Genomic DNA, 16,683 nt, shown 5'->3' on the forward strand with positions numbered 1-16,683 from the left:
ATATACAGAAAAATCTAATAAAACTGTGGCACTGTGGCCCTATTGTCTTTTTTATCCTCTCCTCACCTGGGGTAACAGGGCCCCAAAAGTCTATGAGAAGGAATGGAGGAAACAAGCAGAGCACTACCAGCTTGCACTTCTGTCGAACTCACCGGCTGCTGTTTATCTCATTCTGGTGTTTTGAAGGTGCTTAACTAGAGTATCAGCAGTGCCATTCTTCCTCCCTCAGCCCTCATTCCTTTTTTTTTTAAACCAATCCCGTCTTTGCCAGTAAGGTGCTATACACACTGAGCTATATCCCTGGTCTTAACTTTGTTTCTTAAGAGAGATCATTGAGTTCCACTCTTCCAGTGGTTTGAATGAAAGGGTAGGGGGACAATCACGTTACTCTGCATTAGCAGACAGATTCCTTCTTCGGGCCTCTCCACTCTCACCCAGCGTCCAGCTCAGGGTATTCAAGCGACAGCCTCTGTCCTGCGCAATAATCAGTGAGTCAGCCTCCCCGTCCCCCAACGCCATGCATTATTACTCCACCATCAGCATATCCAGACAGCCCCAGAAATCAAAGCTGAGCCTTAACTTATTCTGAGCGCGTAAGGGGGCTATATTTCTTAGCCCTTATAACCACTTAAACTAGGAAAATGTAATTCCTGCAAGGAACCCAGCCTGATGCAAACCGTCCCCGAGGGTACCACTGAGGGGGCAACTGCCGAAAGGCTGTGGATGACTCAGTCACCTGTTTTCAAATATTACCTAACTAGCTTCGCCCCCTTCCCTCCGCCCTCCCCCGAGGCCCTGATGGGGCAAGTCTGCACCTCACCACAGGGATCAACGGTACCCTCCTCTGCCCCTTAGGCGGTGTCAAGGGCGGGAGGAGGAGAAAGCAGAAGCGCGGGCTCCGGCCCTGCAAGGTGCAGGCCGGGCCCGGCCGGAGATTCCTCCCCTGACCTTGAAGAGAAGTGAGTGGGGATCCCGAAGCTGACGCGGGACTTCGGGGCGGGCACTGGCTGAGGGACCGGGGTCTGGCAGGGCCGGTCAGCCTCACCTGCACTTCTGTCCACCCACAGGATTAAAGGCAGCACCAGCCCAAGCACACCTTCAGGGGCGACCATACTTCCGCGAGCGACATCCGCAGCTTGGAACTTGGGCCAGTGCCTGGAGGGGCGGGGCTAGCGGGTTAGGGCGGGGCCTTTGTGAGTGGGCGTGGCCAGAGACCCCGCCCCGCCCTCTCCCGGACTCAGTTCTGGAAACCTACCGCGGCCGCAGGGCGAGGTGCCACTCTCTCCTTCTCGGCCGCCGTAGTTTTTTAACAAAAAACGGTTACCCAGCAACGAGAAAAACAATTCTAACCCTCGGCACCAGCTGGGAGAGAAAGAAGAGGTAAGGTGGTTCCCCCCACTTCCTCTCCAACGCCAAGACCTCGCCTTTCTCTTTGTTTCTCGTGTTCTCGCAGTGTCCCCAACGCACCTGGGACCCCTGGAGCAGATTGAGAAGCAAGGCGACCCATTCGTAGAGAGTCTGAAATCCTTGTCTTCCCCTCCCTCCGTCCAACCTCACACCTCAGCTCAGTTCAGAGTCTCGCCCGGTTTCTTTCACACCCCTACAATGATTCAGAACCTAAAAGGAAAGAGAGAAGGGGAAAAGGGAGAGAACGTCCCCAGACGGGGCCTGTGTAAACACGGTGTGCCCGTCCTGGACGCCGGCCTGCTCGGGCACCGACGCCCTGCAGACAAGCACAGCAGGCCCCTGGCATTCTCTCAGCACTCAGCAGCCCAGCTCACCACCTGAGAGCTACCCTTGGTCGAGCCTTTTTAGCCCAAGACAGGCGGGAAAGGCCTGGTCAAGACCATACCAGAAAACAGAATTCCACAAGATTAGAGGCTGGATTTCAAAATCTTGCTCTCCTTCCCTTCCTCAGCCCCATTGCAGAGTACAGAGGTGCTTCAAGACTCCTACGTCATGCTTGAGAAGTGGCAGCTGAGAAAAAGGCTGTGAAATGTATTCAACAAGCTTAAAGAATTTCTAAAATCAGTACTAGTTCCTACTTTTAAATTTCTTATTTTAGACCTTAAACAGGGTCTTCTGAGCAGTTGATAATTTTACTAAAGTAGCTTTCTGACAGTCATTCATACCAGATATTTTATAGGATAGCAACAACTGCTCTCAGCTTTTTAGGACAAGAGGATAGGGGAAAATATTGAGTGACATAATGAACACTCTGGTTTTGTAATTTTTAGAAAATTATTTCTATGTTGAATGGGTCTGTATTTGTGATATTTTGATTCACAATGAAGAATTTAGAATCTTCTGGAAGAAGCAGATGGACCTGGGTTGTGTGGGGAAAAAAGAAATTGAGATCCAGAAAATTTGCAGTAATCTGTTGTCGTAATTGTGATTATACAGTTAAGATCAGATAAACTTAGCAGTCTTTAATGACTCTCTAGGTACCGTAGGCAGTGCTTTCCAAGAAGATGTCCATTCCATTCTCCAACACCTACCTCCGAATTCCACAAGGATTTGGGAATCTTCTTGAAGGGCTCACCCGTGAGATCCTGAGGGAGCAACCAGAAAACATACCAGCTTTTGCAGCAGCATATTTTAAGGACCTTCTTGAGAAAAGAGACAGTAAGAGTTTTTTTTTAAAGATAAGAGACTTAAGTATTTGGCAGTGGCAAAACTTAAGACCATGTCTGTGCAACAGACAGTCTTTACAAAGCAGGTGACTTCAAATAACAGTTCATGCCACTTGAAACAATATGTGCCTCTTTGACAGCTTCTCTTAAATTAGTTCCTCATTATTCAATATCAGTAGTTTATTCTCCTGACCTCTTTTATTTTATTTCTTATGGTACAATATGGAAGGAAACTGAAAAAGATCAATATAGTGTACCTTATACTTTTTAGCAGATTATTCTTATGCATCCCCAATAGTTAACTTGAAGTCTATTCTTTCTGAGAAGATAATTTGCAGTTTTCTTTAAATTTTGATTCTCCTCATTTGAAAGTATTATAAGTGTTATAAAAATAATTCAACACTCCTTAGATTAAATAAATTGGTATTCACTTGGGTATATGAAACTGTTCTTCAAAAAGGCACAGAGACAAACTGCTTTGAAAAGTGAACTGCCAGCTTCAGAAAGTAATTTATATTCTTCATACTCTCAAAGTCCCTCTTGCACAGAGACTAAGATCCATGCTAATAGTAACTCTTTGGTTGTGAGCCAAAGCAAAGTTCTTTTACTTCCATAACTGAAAATTTTCAAATCCAAAGTCTTAAAAGTTCATGATTAACAGTACTGACCCAGTGGTCAAAATGAGAATTACTAATTTCAAGTTTGTTCTGAAAACATATTCTTGACTAGAACAACCACTATTGGTTCAGCTGTTGTTACTTCTTTTGATTATGGTACTCCAACAGAGTGATAAAGGCAACTGGAAACATAGGCAGGCATTCCATTACAAACCACTTCGCATAGGGAGGAAACTTAACACAAAGGCAGAATTAAAACAACACCCGTAACACCCTGTCCAGCTCCACCCCTGTGTCCTGCCCCTACAGACGTCAAACTCTGCCAGTTTCCTATGGCTTTTTTTTTTCCAAATCCATTCAGGGTAGATATTTGTGGCACAGTGTGAAACTTTAAGTTCCACTAAAATCATATGACAAATCGTACTTAAGAGGAAAAGATTATTAGGATAGATCTCTTGGGAAAAAAGGTGAGTTGTCAACAACATTACCTTAATTTTGTTATTATAACATTAATTTTACAAATCCACGCAGTAAAAAGTCTTTAGTCATTTGTTTAATTTTAGAACTGAGAAACATCCCATTACAGAAACATTTGAGTCATTGTTACCAGATCACAGTAATAAAAGCAATTGATGATTAAGATGAATAGCCTCAGAGGAGCTGGGGAAATAGCTCAGTAGCATAAGCACTTGCCTGGCAAGTGCAAGGTCCTGAGTTGAATCCTCAGTACCACAAAAAAAGAAAGAAAAAATAAATGATGACTAGCCTAGAATGTGAGCTTTCCAACCAATAAACAATGGGTGAAACCATTTGAAACAATTGAAGCACTACACCTACTTCCACCCATGTCAACCAAAGGTGAATTATCCAACAATCACAATTTAGTTTCTCCAAAAAGAGAAAAACAATAAAAAAAAGTCACTAGGCTCTCCACCCCCTTCTCTCCACAATATGAGAATTCCCTTGCCATCATTCTTTGTAGGTGGTGGCTATTCTTATTTTTTAGTTTTGTGACAGGAACAGTATACAATATTGTGATACAAATGATACCAAATCACTAAAGGAAAGTGGGTTTTTTAAGTTACATTGAGATAAAGATGGAAAAAGATAAAATTGGATCAATTTCTTGTCTCATGTACTAGGATAAATTCCAAATTGGTTGGAGATGTAAATATTTTTAAAAAGAAACCATACAACTACTAGAAGAAAATATGGATGGATTTCTCTATGACATAAGAAAAATTTGCAAAAGAAAAATTTGCTAGCTAAGTTGCTTGACTTCAAAACTCCAGATGCAATTAGAGAACAGATTGATAGAAATGACAACATAAAAGAGAACTTTTCCATGACAAAAAGCACCATAAGGAAAATTAAAACACAAATGACAAGCTGAGAAAAAATATTTGCAATTCCTACCCCTGTGGGTTAATAAACCTAATAAATAAAGTGCTTGTAAAAACAGTGTGTCACATATACTTATAACAACCCTATACAAAAATGGACAAGAGATATGAACAAATAGGTCAGACAAAAATAAATACAAATGACCCTTACCATGAAAATCTACTCAAACTGGCCAGGGAGATAGCTCAGTAGAATAAGCACCTGCCTGGCAAGCACAGGGTCCTGAAATCAATCCCCAGTACCGCAAAACAAAGTATCGAACTGAGACATGATGACAGAAGCCCAAATCAAAGCTACAATGAACAACCAACAACCACCCACCATGATACTGGTAAAAAGCCAAGAGTTTCCCCATACTCTGTAAGCAAAGCTATGGGAATTACGTACACACATGCCTTTCAGGTAGAGATGCAAAATGGTACAACTTCAAGGCGCACTCAACAGTACCCACCAAAATTACAAATGCGTTCAACTTTTGACACAGAAGTTCACTCTGCACACATTTTATCATATCGTTTGTTGAAATAACGTAAATATCTATAATACAGATTTTTATATATATTTTTTTTGCAGACTGGGGATCCAACCCAGTGCCTCATACATGCTAGGCAGTTAATGCTGAACTACAGCTACAACTCCTATAATAGGGAACTGATTTAATAAACTAGAACTATATCTACGCAATGAAATAATATACAACTGTAAAAATGAATGAGGGTCTCTAGGTAATGCTAAGGCTTGATCTTCAGGAATTAATGGGGGCCGGGGAGATAGCTCAGTAGAATAAGTGCTTGCCTGGAAAGCACAAGGGCCTGAGTTCAATCCCCTGTTCTGAAAAAAAAAAAAAAAGGAATTAATGAAAAAAGTGAAAGGAAATGAGTTTAGTTTATCATTTATTTAAGAAAAGAAGTTGATATGAATACATAATGGCTTATATCTTTAAGAGTAAATCTTTTTAAAAATCAATGTTTTTCTTTAGAGGAAAGAGAACAGGAAATAGGATAGACTGTGTCTTGAATTTGAGTTCAGCCTAGTTACAAAATTAAATTTAAAAATTGTTAGGGCTTGGGAGACAGCTCAGTAGCGTAAGCACCTGCCTGGCAAGCGCAAAGTCCTGAGTTTGAGCCACAATAACAGCATGCCACACTGGCAGAACCCAGTGCTGCCTGTAATCCCAGTGCTGGAGAGACTGAGACAGGAGAATCACTATGAGTTGGAACTGCATAGGTAGACGCTGTACCTAATAATAATAATGATAAAATTGTTCGGCAGTTCCTAAAATTTAAAAGCAAAGTAAAACACTTGAACTACTATTAAGTGGGTAAAAATAAAAGCACAGCAAGGAATTATTTTAAGAGACTTTATAACACAGTAATTGGACCATACATCCATAATGGATATATTCTAAAAATAAAATGAGATTTTAAAAAATTTAAACTGTTTTCAGTGATATCATTGTTAATGCAGTGGTACAATGATTCATGAACACTTTGATTTGCAGTTTGGTTCATAAACAAAAGCATTTGGCAGAATTCGGTTTTTGTTTGCAAACTACATCAGGTGGCAAATGTGAGCATGGCTATCTTTTGTAAAATCATACAGCAAATTAAACATAGGAACCGAGGTACCTCTGTCATGTTAGAGTAGAATGGTATAGCTCGGATCTTGAATGTCCCACAAAGGCCCAAGTGCTAGAGGCCGAGTCTCCAGTTTGATGTGCTATTGGAAGGTGGGGAGAGCCTTTGGAAAGTAGAGCTTGTGGGAGATCTTAGGTCAGCGGAGCTGTACCTTTGAAGGGAGTGCGAGAAATGCCAGTCTCTTCCTCTTTTGCCCTCAGCCATGAGGTAAACAGGCCTCCCCATTACACGCAGGTGCCACGTTGTACTATAAAGCCACAGTCCATCCCACAGGCCAAAGGTTGTGTGGACTGAAACCTCCAAAATTGTGAGCCAAAATAGTCCTTTCCTCTTAAGTTGACTTGCCTTAGGCTGGGGAGATAGCTCAGCAGGCATAGGTGCCTGCCTGGCAAGTGTAAGGTGCCAGTTTTGATCCCTGGAACCATAAAAAAAATTAATAAAATAAATAAGTTGCTCTGTCTCCTGTATTCTCTACAGTAATGAAGAGCTGATGGACACATACAGTTATCCTAGAAATTGTTCTTTTATATGTTGTAAAGTGAGTGACTGTTCTAGTGCTATCAAGAATAAGATTTCTGATGTAAGAAAAGTGATATACAATTAAAAAAAAGAAAGGGGTTGAAATATCCTGTAATCCCAAATTTGAACTTTAAAATATCCATAGCACCTCATGATATGTTTTCTCTGAAAAGAGTAGTTTATAGCTCCTTACATTATAAAGGCCTCAAGACAATGACGAAATCTGTTCCAATGGACACCTCAACACTAGATTGTGATGTCTAAATACCATTTTCCAGGGACCAGGCCTTTATGTAGTGGTAGCTAATGCCAAAATATGTACATGATTTTTGTTGCTGTTTTCTGGAGTTTTTGTTTTTGTTTTGATTCTGGGAATCAAACTCACACTTGCCAGGCAGGCACTATGCCACTGAGCTATATTCCTAGTCCCTATATATGATTACACAGTGAGGCTGACCATCTTTTTATACCAAGAAACAAGATTCTCAAAGACTAATAGGATTATTTGCAAGGGACTTTGGAGAATCTGAGCTTCTAAGATGCCACTGGCCAAATTTTTCACAGAGCGTCAATAAGAATAATAAATACAGCACATTGGAATTTATCCAGTTTATTAAATATTCATGAATTCATAATACTACAAACAAAATTTACCACTCATTGGTCACCTTAACAATTAGGGAAATAACTAATTATTTAAAAACTGATAAATAACAAAAAATGAAACCTTTAACCTTTCTTTGTAATAATGTAAGAATGGTATTTCAGAATAACTATATAGTTGATGAGACCAACTATTTTCTTTATTCATTATTCTTTATTCATTCATTTTTTTCATTGTTTCCTCTAGAAATAAGTAATGATTGTTAGCATATTATTATGTAACCAACTCCTAAACAAATTATCTGATGACAATTATACAATTATAAGATAGAAAAAATGTATTATTAATCTCTTAACAGGATTACACAGAACTACCAACTATTCTTACCACCACCCCCCAAAAAAAAAATCAAAACTGAATCATATCAAACCTAGAGGTCTAACTACAAAGCCATAGGAAATTTAAAGGCAAAGGAGTATCTTAAAAGCCACCATGGAGATAGAAGTATTTTTTTTTTTAAAGTTTTGCTTTTTTTTTTTTTTAATATTTATTTATTTATTTATTTATTGTGTGGCCAGCTCAGCCCACCAGGGGGCGAGCAGGCCTGCATGTGGTGCTGGGGGATTGAACCGAGGTCTCTGCTTTGCTTGAGCTTAGCTTGTTCTAAGTAGGTGCTTTAGACCACTGAGCCATCTCACCAGCCCCGATAGAAGTATTTAAACTGTGGAAATTTTCCAAGGAAAAATGACCCAGGTTTTTATCAACAAATAAATTGCAAGAAACAATGAGGGGGGCTGGGGAGATGGCTCAGTAGGATAAGCACTTGACTGACAAACGCAAGGATCTGAGTTCAATCCCCAGTTCCGCAAAAAAAAAAAAGGAAACAGGGGATAGGGCTTTCCATGAAAAGTAATTTAAAACGTCCAATAGCAAAAGACTGTCTCTACTTGAGGTAGGTCTAATTTGAATCAAAATATAAGTAAGTAAAACTATGTATATTACACAATGGAGAAATTTCAACAGTTGATATTAGAGAATTATTCTTAGTATGTTTAGCTATGATGTTGTGGTTATATTTTTAAGAAGTGTGTCCTAGAAATATACACTGAAATAAATATTTGTAGATATAGTAATGGGATGCTTGGGATTGACTTGAAAATAATAATTGGCTTGAGAAGAAAGTCTGGAAAAACAACTAGAAGAAAGGGAGATAAAATAAGTCATGATTGCTAATTGTTGAATCTAGGTAGTGTGAGCATAGGAGTTTCATAGCATCTTTCTACTTGCTTAAGTTAGAAATTTTCCATAATGAAAAGTTGCAGAAGATAGTTACGGATAAAAGCGTTTGTTTTATACATTTGAATTTACTGGTACATATTTATGTGTCTCTACTTAAGTATTGACATTTGTTCTCTTTCCCATTTTTTATAAATCTATGAAAGAAATTATATTTTAATAGTTTTGTAAGTATCTACACGGACCACCCATGTCTAATTGTTTGTCATTATGTATTAATGATCACTGGTTATTATCTGCAATACTTAGCTATGTACAAGGACATGAAGGTTATTTTCGCACTATCATTATGTATATGTAGGGTTTCTCATATAAGAGACGCCATGTGATATTTAAGTTTATGTGTCTGATTCATGTCATTTAACGTTTTGATCTCAAGGTGCACCCATTTTCCTACACAAGACTCAAGTTTGTCCTTCTTTAGGGCAGAGCAGTCCTTCATGGTGTATAACTGCCACATTTTCTTTACCCGTTCATTTGTTGATGGATGTATGAGCCAATTGTTACCTGTCAATAAAGTACCTGTGATTTGAAACAAGAAACTCATTCTTTGTTGCTCCTTTAGATTTATTTTAAAGAGCTCAAAATAAGTCTGAAATTATTAATATTTTTTATTATTTAGAAACCAACTTTGATCCAGCAGAATGGGGGGCTAAGATAGACGACCGCTTCTATAACAATCATGCATTCAAGGTACAGTCCTGTGAAGCTACTGAACTTGGTTATTTCTCCTAACTACAAAATATTAATTATTATATTTTTCCTCAAATTGTGAGAATTATATAAGGTATTACAAGTAACTTGTTAAAGCTTTTTAGTTACACTTTTCTGGTGAGAAATTATTTTCTAAAGTATCACAATCAAGTATAGATACTTACTTTAAGTCTAAAGATGATCAACAGAAAGAATTGCTTGAAAGTTATAGGATCATTGTTCCATGTTTTATTTTTCAAATACTTAGCAAGAGCAGATACTCAACACATACCTTGTTAAATGAATCAGTGCTTGGTATTTTATTCTAAAAAACACTATTAGTAGCTGGGACTGGTCACACATGTCCGTCATCCCAGTACTTTGGAAGACTGAGGCAGGAGAATCCCAGATTCCAGCCCAGCTAGGAAACTTAATGACTTAGGGAGACCCTATCTCAAAATAAAAATAAAGTGTTAGGGATATAGCTGAGGGTAAAGGCTCTGGGTTCAATGCCAAATACTGAAAAAAAAAATAAATGAACAGTATTAGCCTAATATGATTGACATGTTACAAAAGGCTAATTAGAATTAACAAATTATAAAGGTATAGTTTTCTCTATAACGCTAATCTCTTCAGAAACGGAACTTATAGAGCTGGGGAGATAGCTCAGTTGAATAAATGCTTGCCTGGCAAGTGCAGGGTCCTGAGTTCAATCTCCAGTACCCCAAAAAAAAGAAAGAAAAGAAAAATTTGTATTTGTCATTAGCAGTATCTTCAAAGATAGCTTTTCTCAAACAAGGTTCCAAAAAGAAAGGAAGGAAAGGAAAGGAAGAAGGAAAAGAAAGAAAAGAAAAGAAAGAGGGCCGGGGATATAGCTCAGCAAGCGCAGGGTCCTGAGTTCTATCCCTGGTACCACAGAAGAAGAGAACCTAAGTTACGGGTGCCCATCAGAAGACCCCAGTCACACAGTGAGTCAGTACCTTCCTTCACGTCCAGTATGCTTCCATTTTGTACCATCCTTTGGAAAAGTGAAAAAGCAGCCACTCAAAACACTCTCTGGTCTGCAGTTCTGATGAAGAAGACTTCTGTTGATGAAGAAGCTCAGTTGAACTTCTGTTGATAAAGACTTCTGACTTGTAAACTGGGGTTCGAATTGGGATTTTAATATTCTCTCAAGACCCCAGTCACAAGTTCAAAGTCCCAATTCAAACCCCAGTTTACAAGTCAGAAGTTAAATATTAACAAGGTCTCCAAATGTGTAGTTACATACGAGTTTGTGTGTCACTAGCTGTGCGTAGTGGCTTTCATGTGTAGTCCCAGCCACTCAGACAGGAGGTCATGGCTAGCCTGGACCACCTCAGGAGACCCTGTCTCAAACAACAGAGGCTATAGGACTAGGGACATAGCTCAGCAGCCTGAGCGCCTGCCTGGCAAGTGCAAGGTCCCAATACCCCACACCACATGCTGTGGTGACCCCCGACCCCAGTCACTCCATGCTGGATTCAAACTGAGAGAAAAGTATCAGATATCGAAGTCTGAAGAAGTAAGTTTTGCTGTGGAAAATGATTTATATATAAAAAGAGAAACCAGGCCTGCCAATTTTGAGATAGCTATTGAAATCTCCCTCCAAAATAGAGGCGCTGCTAATTCACCACCTTTGGGAAGAAATTCTCTACCCCGTAAAGCAGGAATTTAAGGACATGTAAGTGAATCACCTAAAGCAGGCATGGCAGTGCATGCCTGTAATCCCAGTGCTGGGGAGGCTGAGACAGGAGGATCACTGGTAGTGATCCTGTACCAAATAATTTTTTTTAAATAGTGTCAATAAAAGAAAATAATAAAATTGAGAAGACTTCTATACAACTGAGTTAATACCATTAGCCATAAAATACTAGTTTTTAATTAGAATAAAAAGGAATTAAGAGCATTCATGTTTGGATGTTCTCCTGCACTTTGGGGGCATGTCCTAGAGAAGTAGCTTTCACTTATTCCAAAAGCTCAACAGTGAAGTTCACCTTCTGTCCCTGCATGGACGGCTGCGTTCTATCTCTGTTTTGCTAGATTGTCTGTGCTCACGCTTTATTTGTATCCATGTTTTACTGAAATCAAAAGGATAATGTTGAAAAACATTATATGCTTGTGTTAAACAGCAATTTTAAGATATTTGTCTCTTAGTTTGAATTCACTTACATGTCCTTAAATTCCTGTTTTACGGGCTAGAGAATTTCTTCCCAAAGGTGGTGAATTAGCAGCGCCTCTATTTCGGAGGGAGATTTCAATAGCTATCTTGGCAGGCCTGGTTTCTCTTTTTATATATAAATCATTTTCCACAGCAAAACTTACTTCTTCAGTTTTTAATCCATAAACTCCATTAAAAAGTCAACTTAACTTCACACTATGGAACATGATGCCATTTATTACTATTTTAGAAATTACTGGTACGTCTTTTTTATATTTTATTCAGAATTCATTATCATATCTTACCAACTTTTAGTAGGAGACAATTGTCTGTTTCTAAAAGAAATGAAATACACATTCCAAAAGCAGAGAATCAACATTTTAACCAACTCCTATATCTTTGATATTTGCAAATACATATTCCCTTAAGCATCTTCATATACTTCTGCTTCCAGCATATTTTCCTTGTTAAAAGATAAATCCGTATTTACTTCTCCCTACTTCTTAATAACTAAATTTCTAATTACTCTTAAGCAGTTTGATCTTAGCCTTTGTTATTTTGAAACCACAACCTGTTTGACCCTTTGCCCCCCCTCTAGGACCAACAAATATGTGAGAAACATGAACCTGAGCGAGAAAAGCACCAGGTATCTCTGAACATAATAGTTTTCACATATTATTGCATTTCTACAAAGAATGATATTGCTACTTAAAATTGTATTTCGAATATGAGTCAGTCTACTATCTATATTGTTAAAATTATAATTTTGCTTTCTAGGTTAATGTTAATAATAAACTAACAAATCATTTTCAGCCATGCCACTTGTAACAGAAAACTCATTCCTTCCATTAAAAATAAAATCCTAGGGTTGGGGATATAATTCATTGGTACAGAACATGCCTAGTGAGCCCAAGATCCTGAGTTCAATCCCCATCACCAGAGAAAAGGTAAAATGTAAAAAATATAAATAAATAAAATCGTATTTTTGAAGAATTAACCAATAGAGAATCTCCTGATGGGACAAGCAGACAGAAGAATTTACAGTCCCAGTCTTGAGATCCATCTTCTATTTCAGGAGTTTTTCACTAACTACTATCACCATCACAATGGTAAAGTTTCTGAGGTAACAAAAGGAAAACTGAAGAGAATTTTATGGAGCAAGTAAAATGTCTTGCTCAGTGAGAAAGTGTGGCTGCTTACTCTTTCATCCATAGCCCTCTGTAAATAATGCTTTTCCACGGCCATGTCCCCCTCAAAGTCGCCATGTGTATTAAGTCGTGTGCAAGAGCAAGCACTCAGATGACTGCGTGCTCTATCCTACTCCAAATTCAGTGATGTCATTCTAATAGTTTGAAGTCAGCCAGACAGACTGTGAAACACTACGTCAGGGCTTCTTTTATGTTTGATTTGCCAGAAAGCCCCATGTTAAAATACTTACTAGCAAACTACCTTCTACATTCTTCATAGTCCAGACTCAAGAGGACCAGGCCAAGGAGGAAAGAACTCACTCTCACAATGCCAGAAGCCGAACTTCTGAGTTCCTTTTCCTATGCTGAAGCCCCAGTTTCTTATCCAATGACTGACACCTAAAATGGGCATGCTTCTCAGAGAGCAACTCTACTTCCCACCCGCAAGGCACAGCTTTGTCCTGTAATGTTTACAAGTTACTCCAAAATTATATCGCCACAACTCATAAGCCTAACGCTGGCATCAGACGCAAAGGCACCACGCAAGCAGCAAGCATGTATTCCCTTACATCTTCCATAGGTGCCCTTACATAGGTTTTCATGAATTTGAGTTGGAATTTCATTGATTTCTAACTTCAGAACAACTGCTTGATCAATTGAAAGTATTATCTGAGAGATTTTATACCACTTTGCATTTAAAACTGTAAAAGTTAAGGGATTCCCTAGTGTAAGAACTCAAAAGAAGAAATAGAAGTTAAGGGATGGCCAGATAGTTCAGTAGACTAAAGCTCTGCTTAGGCGGAGTGCAGGGACCGGGGTTCAATCCCCAGCCCTACATGCCGTGCCAGCCACACACCCCCGGGCATGCTGAGAGGCAATTGAGATGGTGTGGTGGTGCACGCCTGTAATCCCAGTGCCTGGGAGGCTAAAACAGGAGGATCACTATGTGTCCAACCTGTATAGTAAGACTAGTAGACCCGGTACTATAAATACATAAAAAATAAAGATAGGCGAGCGCAGGAAAGCAAGGGGGACATTGCGGCTATAATGCAACAGGGGATGCATCCATAAAACCCATTCTGTGGGCCAGCCAATCCACTTTAATCAGCAGATTAAAGTGCCTGCGAGCAGGCACAGAGGCCATGGGTGTGATCCCTGGGCCCTCCATGCTGGCTGAGATGGCAATGGAGACTGGGTGCGGTGGTGCATGCCTATAATCCCAGCTCTTGGGAGGTGGTAAACAAGTGGATCACTACAAGTCCGATCTAGTAGTGAGACCCTGAACACCCTGTAGACCCTTCCCTAAAAAAAAAAAAAAAAAAAAAAAAAAAATCTCCAAGTCATTAACATCCACTCCATTAGTACAGGCTATAGTCCACCCCGATATCGACTGCTTCTGAGTGATGGGATAAACACTCTATCCTCTTTCACGTTAGCAACACAGATGAACTCTCTTGTTGAGACAGAACAATTGGCTAGCAACTGTATTTGCCAGATTCACTGATTTATTGTTAACGCTCTGAAAGATGGACAGAAATTAGTTATTTTGATAGACACAGAAGTTTTGAAATCAGCTGAAATGGAGTAAAAGATTAGCAATCCAATGCCCTATAATGAAGGACAAGGGCAGCCACAAGCACTTCCCTCTCTGGTTGTAGCAGCCAATCCAACCCCCAGGACCCCCCAGCGGCAGAACAGAAGCTCAGGAGTGGGTTCTGCTCTACTCAAGGCTTATGGTACCTCAAAGACATTTGGAAAACCTGGAAGGCCCAGCCAATTTCACCCTTCTGGAGAGACACAGTCCACAGTGGTTCCCATTGTCAGCCTCACACTGTACCAGTCCAAATGGACTATTTGTGCTCATGTTACCAACAAAAGTCAGATCCATGGTGCTGGAAAAACTGGCTCTCTACATGCCAAAAACTAAAACTTGACCCAGGTCTATCACCATGCACTAAGCTAAAGTCAAAATGGATTAAAGATCTAAACATTAAAGCAGAGACACTAAATCTCCTAGAGGAGAAAATAGGAGGAACTCTTGAAGACATAGGGGTAGGCAAAAGAGTTCATGAACAAGAATCAAATCGCTCGGGAAACACCTGAAAGAATTAACAACTGTTGGGGCCGGGGAGATGGCTCAGTGGAATAAGTGCTTCTTTGGCAAGCACAAGGGCCTGAGTTCAATCCCCAGTTCCGCCAAAAAAGAAAAAAAAAACAACTGGGACCTACTCTTGGTCTGCTCTCTAGAATTTATAAAGAACTAAAAGACACTAGGGCCCCAAAAATTAAAGACCCAGTCAAGAAATGGGCATCTGAGATGAACACACACTTCTCAGAGGATGAAATTAAAGAAGCGAATAAATATATGAAAAAATGCTCCACATCACTAGCCATCCGCGAAATGCAAATTAAAACAACATTGAGATATCATCTCACCCCAGAAAGAATGGCTATCATAAAGAAATCAACCAGCAACAAATGTTGGAGAGGCTGTGGGGAAAAAGGAACCCTTCTTTACTGCTGGTGGGAATATAGACTGGTGCAACCGTTACAGAAATCAGGGTGGAGACTCCTTAGAAAAGTTAGACTGGGGCTGGTGAGATGGCTCAGTGGTCTAAAGCACCTACTTAGAACAAGCATAGCAAAGCACAGGGACCGCGGTTCATCCCCCAGCACCACATGCCAGCCAGCCCCGCCCCCTGGTGGGCTGAGCTGGCCACACACACACACACACACACACACACATAAAATATTTAAAAAAATAAAGAAAACTAATTTAAAAAAAAAGTTAGACTGGAAATCCCATTTAAACCAGCTATTCCTCTACTGGGGATTTTCCCGGAGGATCTGAAAACATCATATCATAGGGGGGACATATGTATGCCTATGTTTATAGCAGCACAATTTGTGATAGCCAAATCTTGGAAACAACCAAGATGCCCATCACCTGAGGAATGGTTGAAAAGATGCGGTATTTTTACACAATGGAGTACTACTCAGCTATAAAGAATGATAAACTCGAAGCCTTTATATTGAAATGGATGCCACTTGAAGATATACTCATAAGTGAAATAAACCAGACACACATGTGTAAATATCATATAGTTTCCCTAGTATAAGAACTCAAAAGAAGGAATACAAATAGAAAGGTATAATACAAGTAAAAGGAAAGCAGGAACTCGAGGACTAACTAATTGAGAGAGGGAAAGGAAAAGAGCTAGGAAACATGACAGTGACAAGCCATACAGTCATATGTAGAAGATGGGCAAGGCAATGATCCTGAGAATCTCTGGAAGATTTTTGTTATTGTTGTTGTTTTGTTTGTTTGTTTTGAATAGATTTTTGAGTTTTATTTAAATCTTACATGAACAAGAAATTGGAAATACAATCACATAAAGAACAAATTGTCACTTTGTTTGACATTTAAGTCAAACAAATTTGTAGGGCAGATTTCAAAAAGGTTGTGAAGTTACAACAATTTAAAAACACAGTTAACCTACTTCTAGGAATGCAAAACATAAAGTCATAGGTTATTTTCAATACAAGAAAACTTAAATTTGTTTGCTTTAATTTCTTAAAACTACTAAGACAAAGCACTAGCTTGTATTTTTATTTACAGCACATCTCATAGTCCTATATAATCTTTTTTTTTTATAAATGAAAATGTTAATAGATTTTTTTTGGTACAAACCTCTGTTGTTGTTGTTTTTTAAAGTCAACAGAAAATGGAAATATACTTTTTAAAGTTTCTAATACTAGGAGAAGATATCATACAATGTCTTTTAAATAAATTGTAAGTCAAAGATACAGTATAAATCTTACAACAAAATTAAGATTAAGTAATATTCAGAAAATTAAATGTTTCCAAACAATTGAACTCAGAAAAAGTTTTCATGATAGCAAAGAAGTACTAA

The 16,683-nt window shown here is 39.1% G+C and overlaps 2 protein-coding genes and 1 pseudogene across 5 annotated transcripts in view; 2 read left to right on the forward strand and 1 right to left on the reverse strand.

The window, feature by feature from the left end:
• The window catches only part of Siae (sialic acid acetylesterase), a 37,235-nt gene extending 35,614 nt beyond the window's left edge, over positions 1 to 1,621 (reverse strand). Inside the window, exons 1-2 of one of the 3 annotated variants that reach the window (XM_023701520.1) lie at positions 1,468 to 1,620; positions 1,046 to 1,155 (exon numbers count right to left, since the gene is read on the reverse strand). In XM_023701520.1, the coding sequence (XP_023557288.1) occupies positions 1,046 to 1,112 (67 nt within the window). In that variant the 5' untranslated portion in view covers positions 1,113 to 1,155; positions 1,468 to 1,620. Of the gene's footprint in view, positions 1 to 1,045; positions 1,156 to 1,467 lie in introns of those variants that run through there. The other 2 variants (XM_023701521.1, XM_023701522.1) reach the window with 2 other exon arrangements.
• Spa17 (sperm autoantigenic protein 17) overlaps positions 1,234 to 16,683 on the forward strand; it is a 24,530-nt gene continuing 9,080 nt past the window's right edge. Inside the window, exons 1-4 of one of the 2 annotated variants that reach the window (XM_023701525.1) lie at positions 1,234 to 1,380; positions 2,445 to 2,625; positions 9,333 to 9,403; positions 12,181 to 12,228. In XM_023701525.1, the coding sequence (XP_023557293.1) occupies positions 2,472 to 2,625; positions 9,333 to 9,403; positions 12,181 to 12,228 (273 nt within the window). In that variant the 5' untranslated portion in view covers positions 1,234 to 1,380; positions 2,445 to 2,471. The remainder of the gene's footprint in view (positions 1,381 to 2,444; positions 2,626 to 9,332; positions 9,404 to 12,180; positions 12,229 to 16,683) is intronic. The other variant, XM_023701526.1, reaches the window with a different exon arrangement.
• Positions 12,310 to 16,683, forward strand: part of LOC105743565 — a 10,571-nt pseudogene continuing 6,197 nt past the window's right edge.

This window comes from Octodon degus, unplaced genomic scaffold (assembly GCF_000260255.1).
Source record: "Octodon degus isolate 3935 unplaced genomic scaffold, OctDeg1.0 scaffold00136, whole genome shotgun sequence".
NCBI lineage: Eukaryota > Metazoa > Chordata > Mammalia > Rodentia > Octodontidae > Octodon > Octodon degus.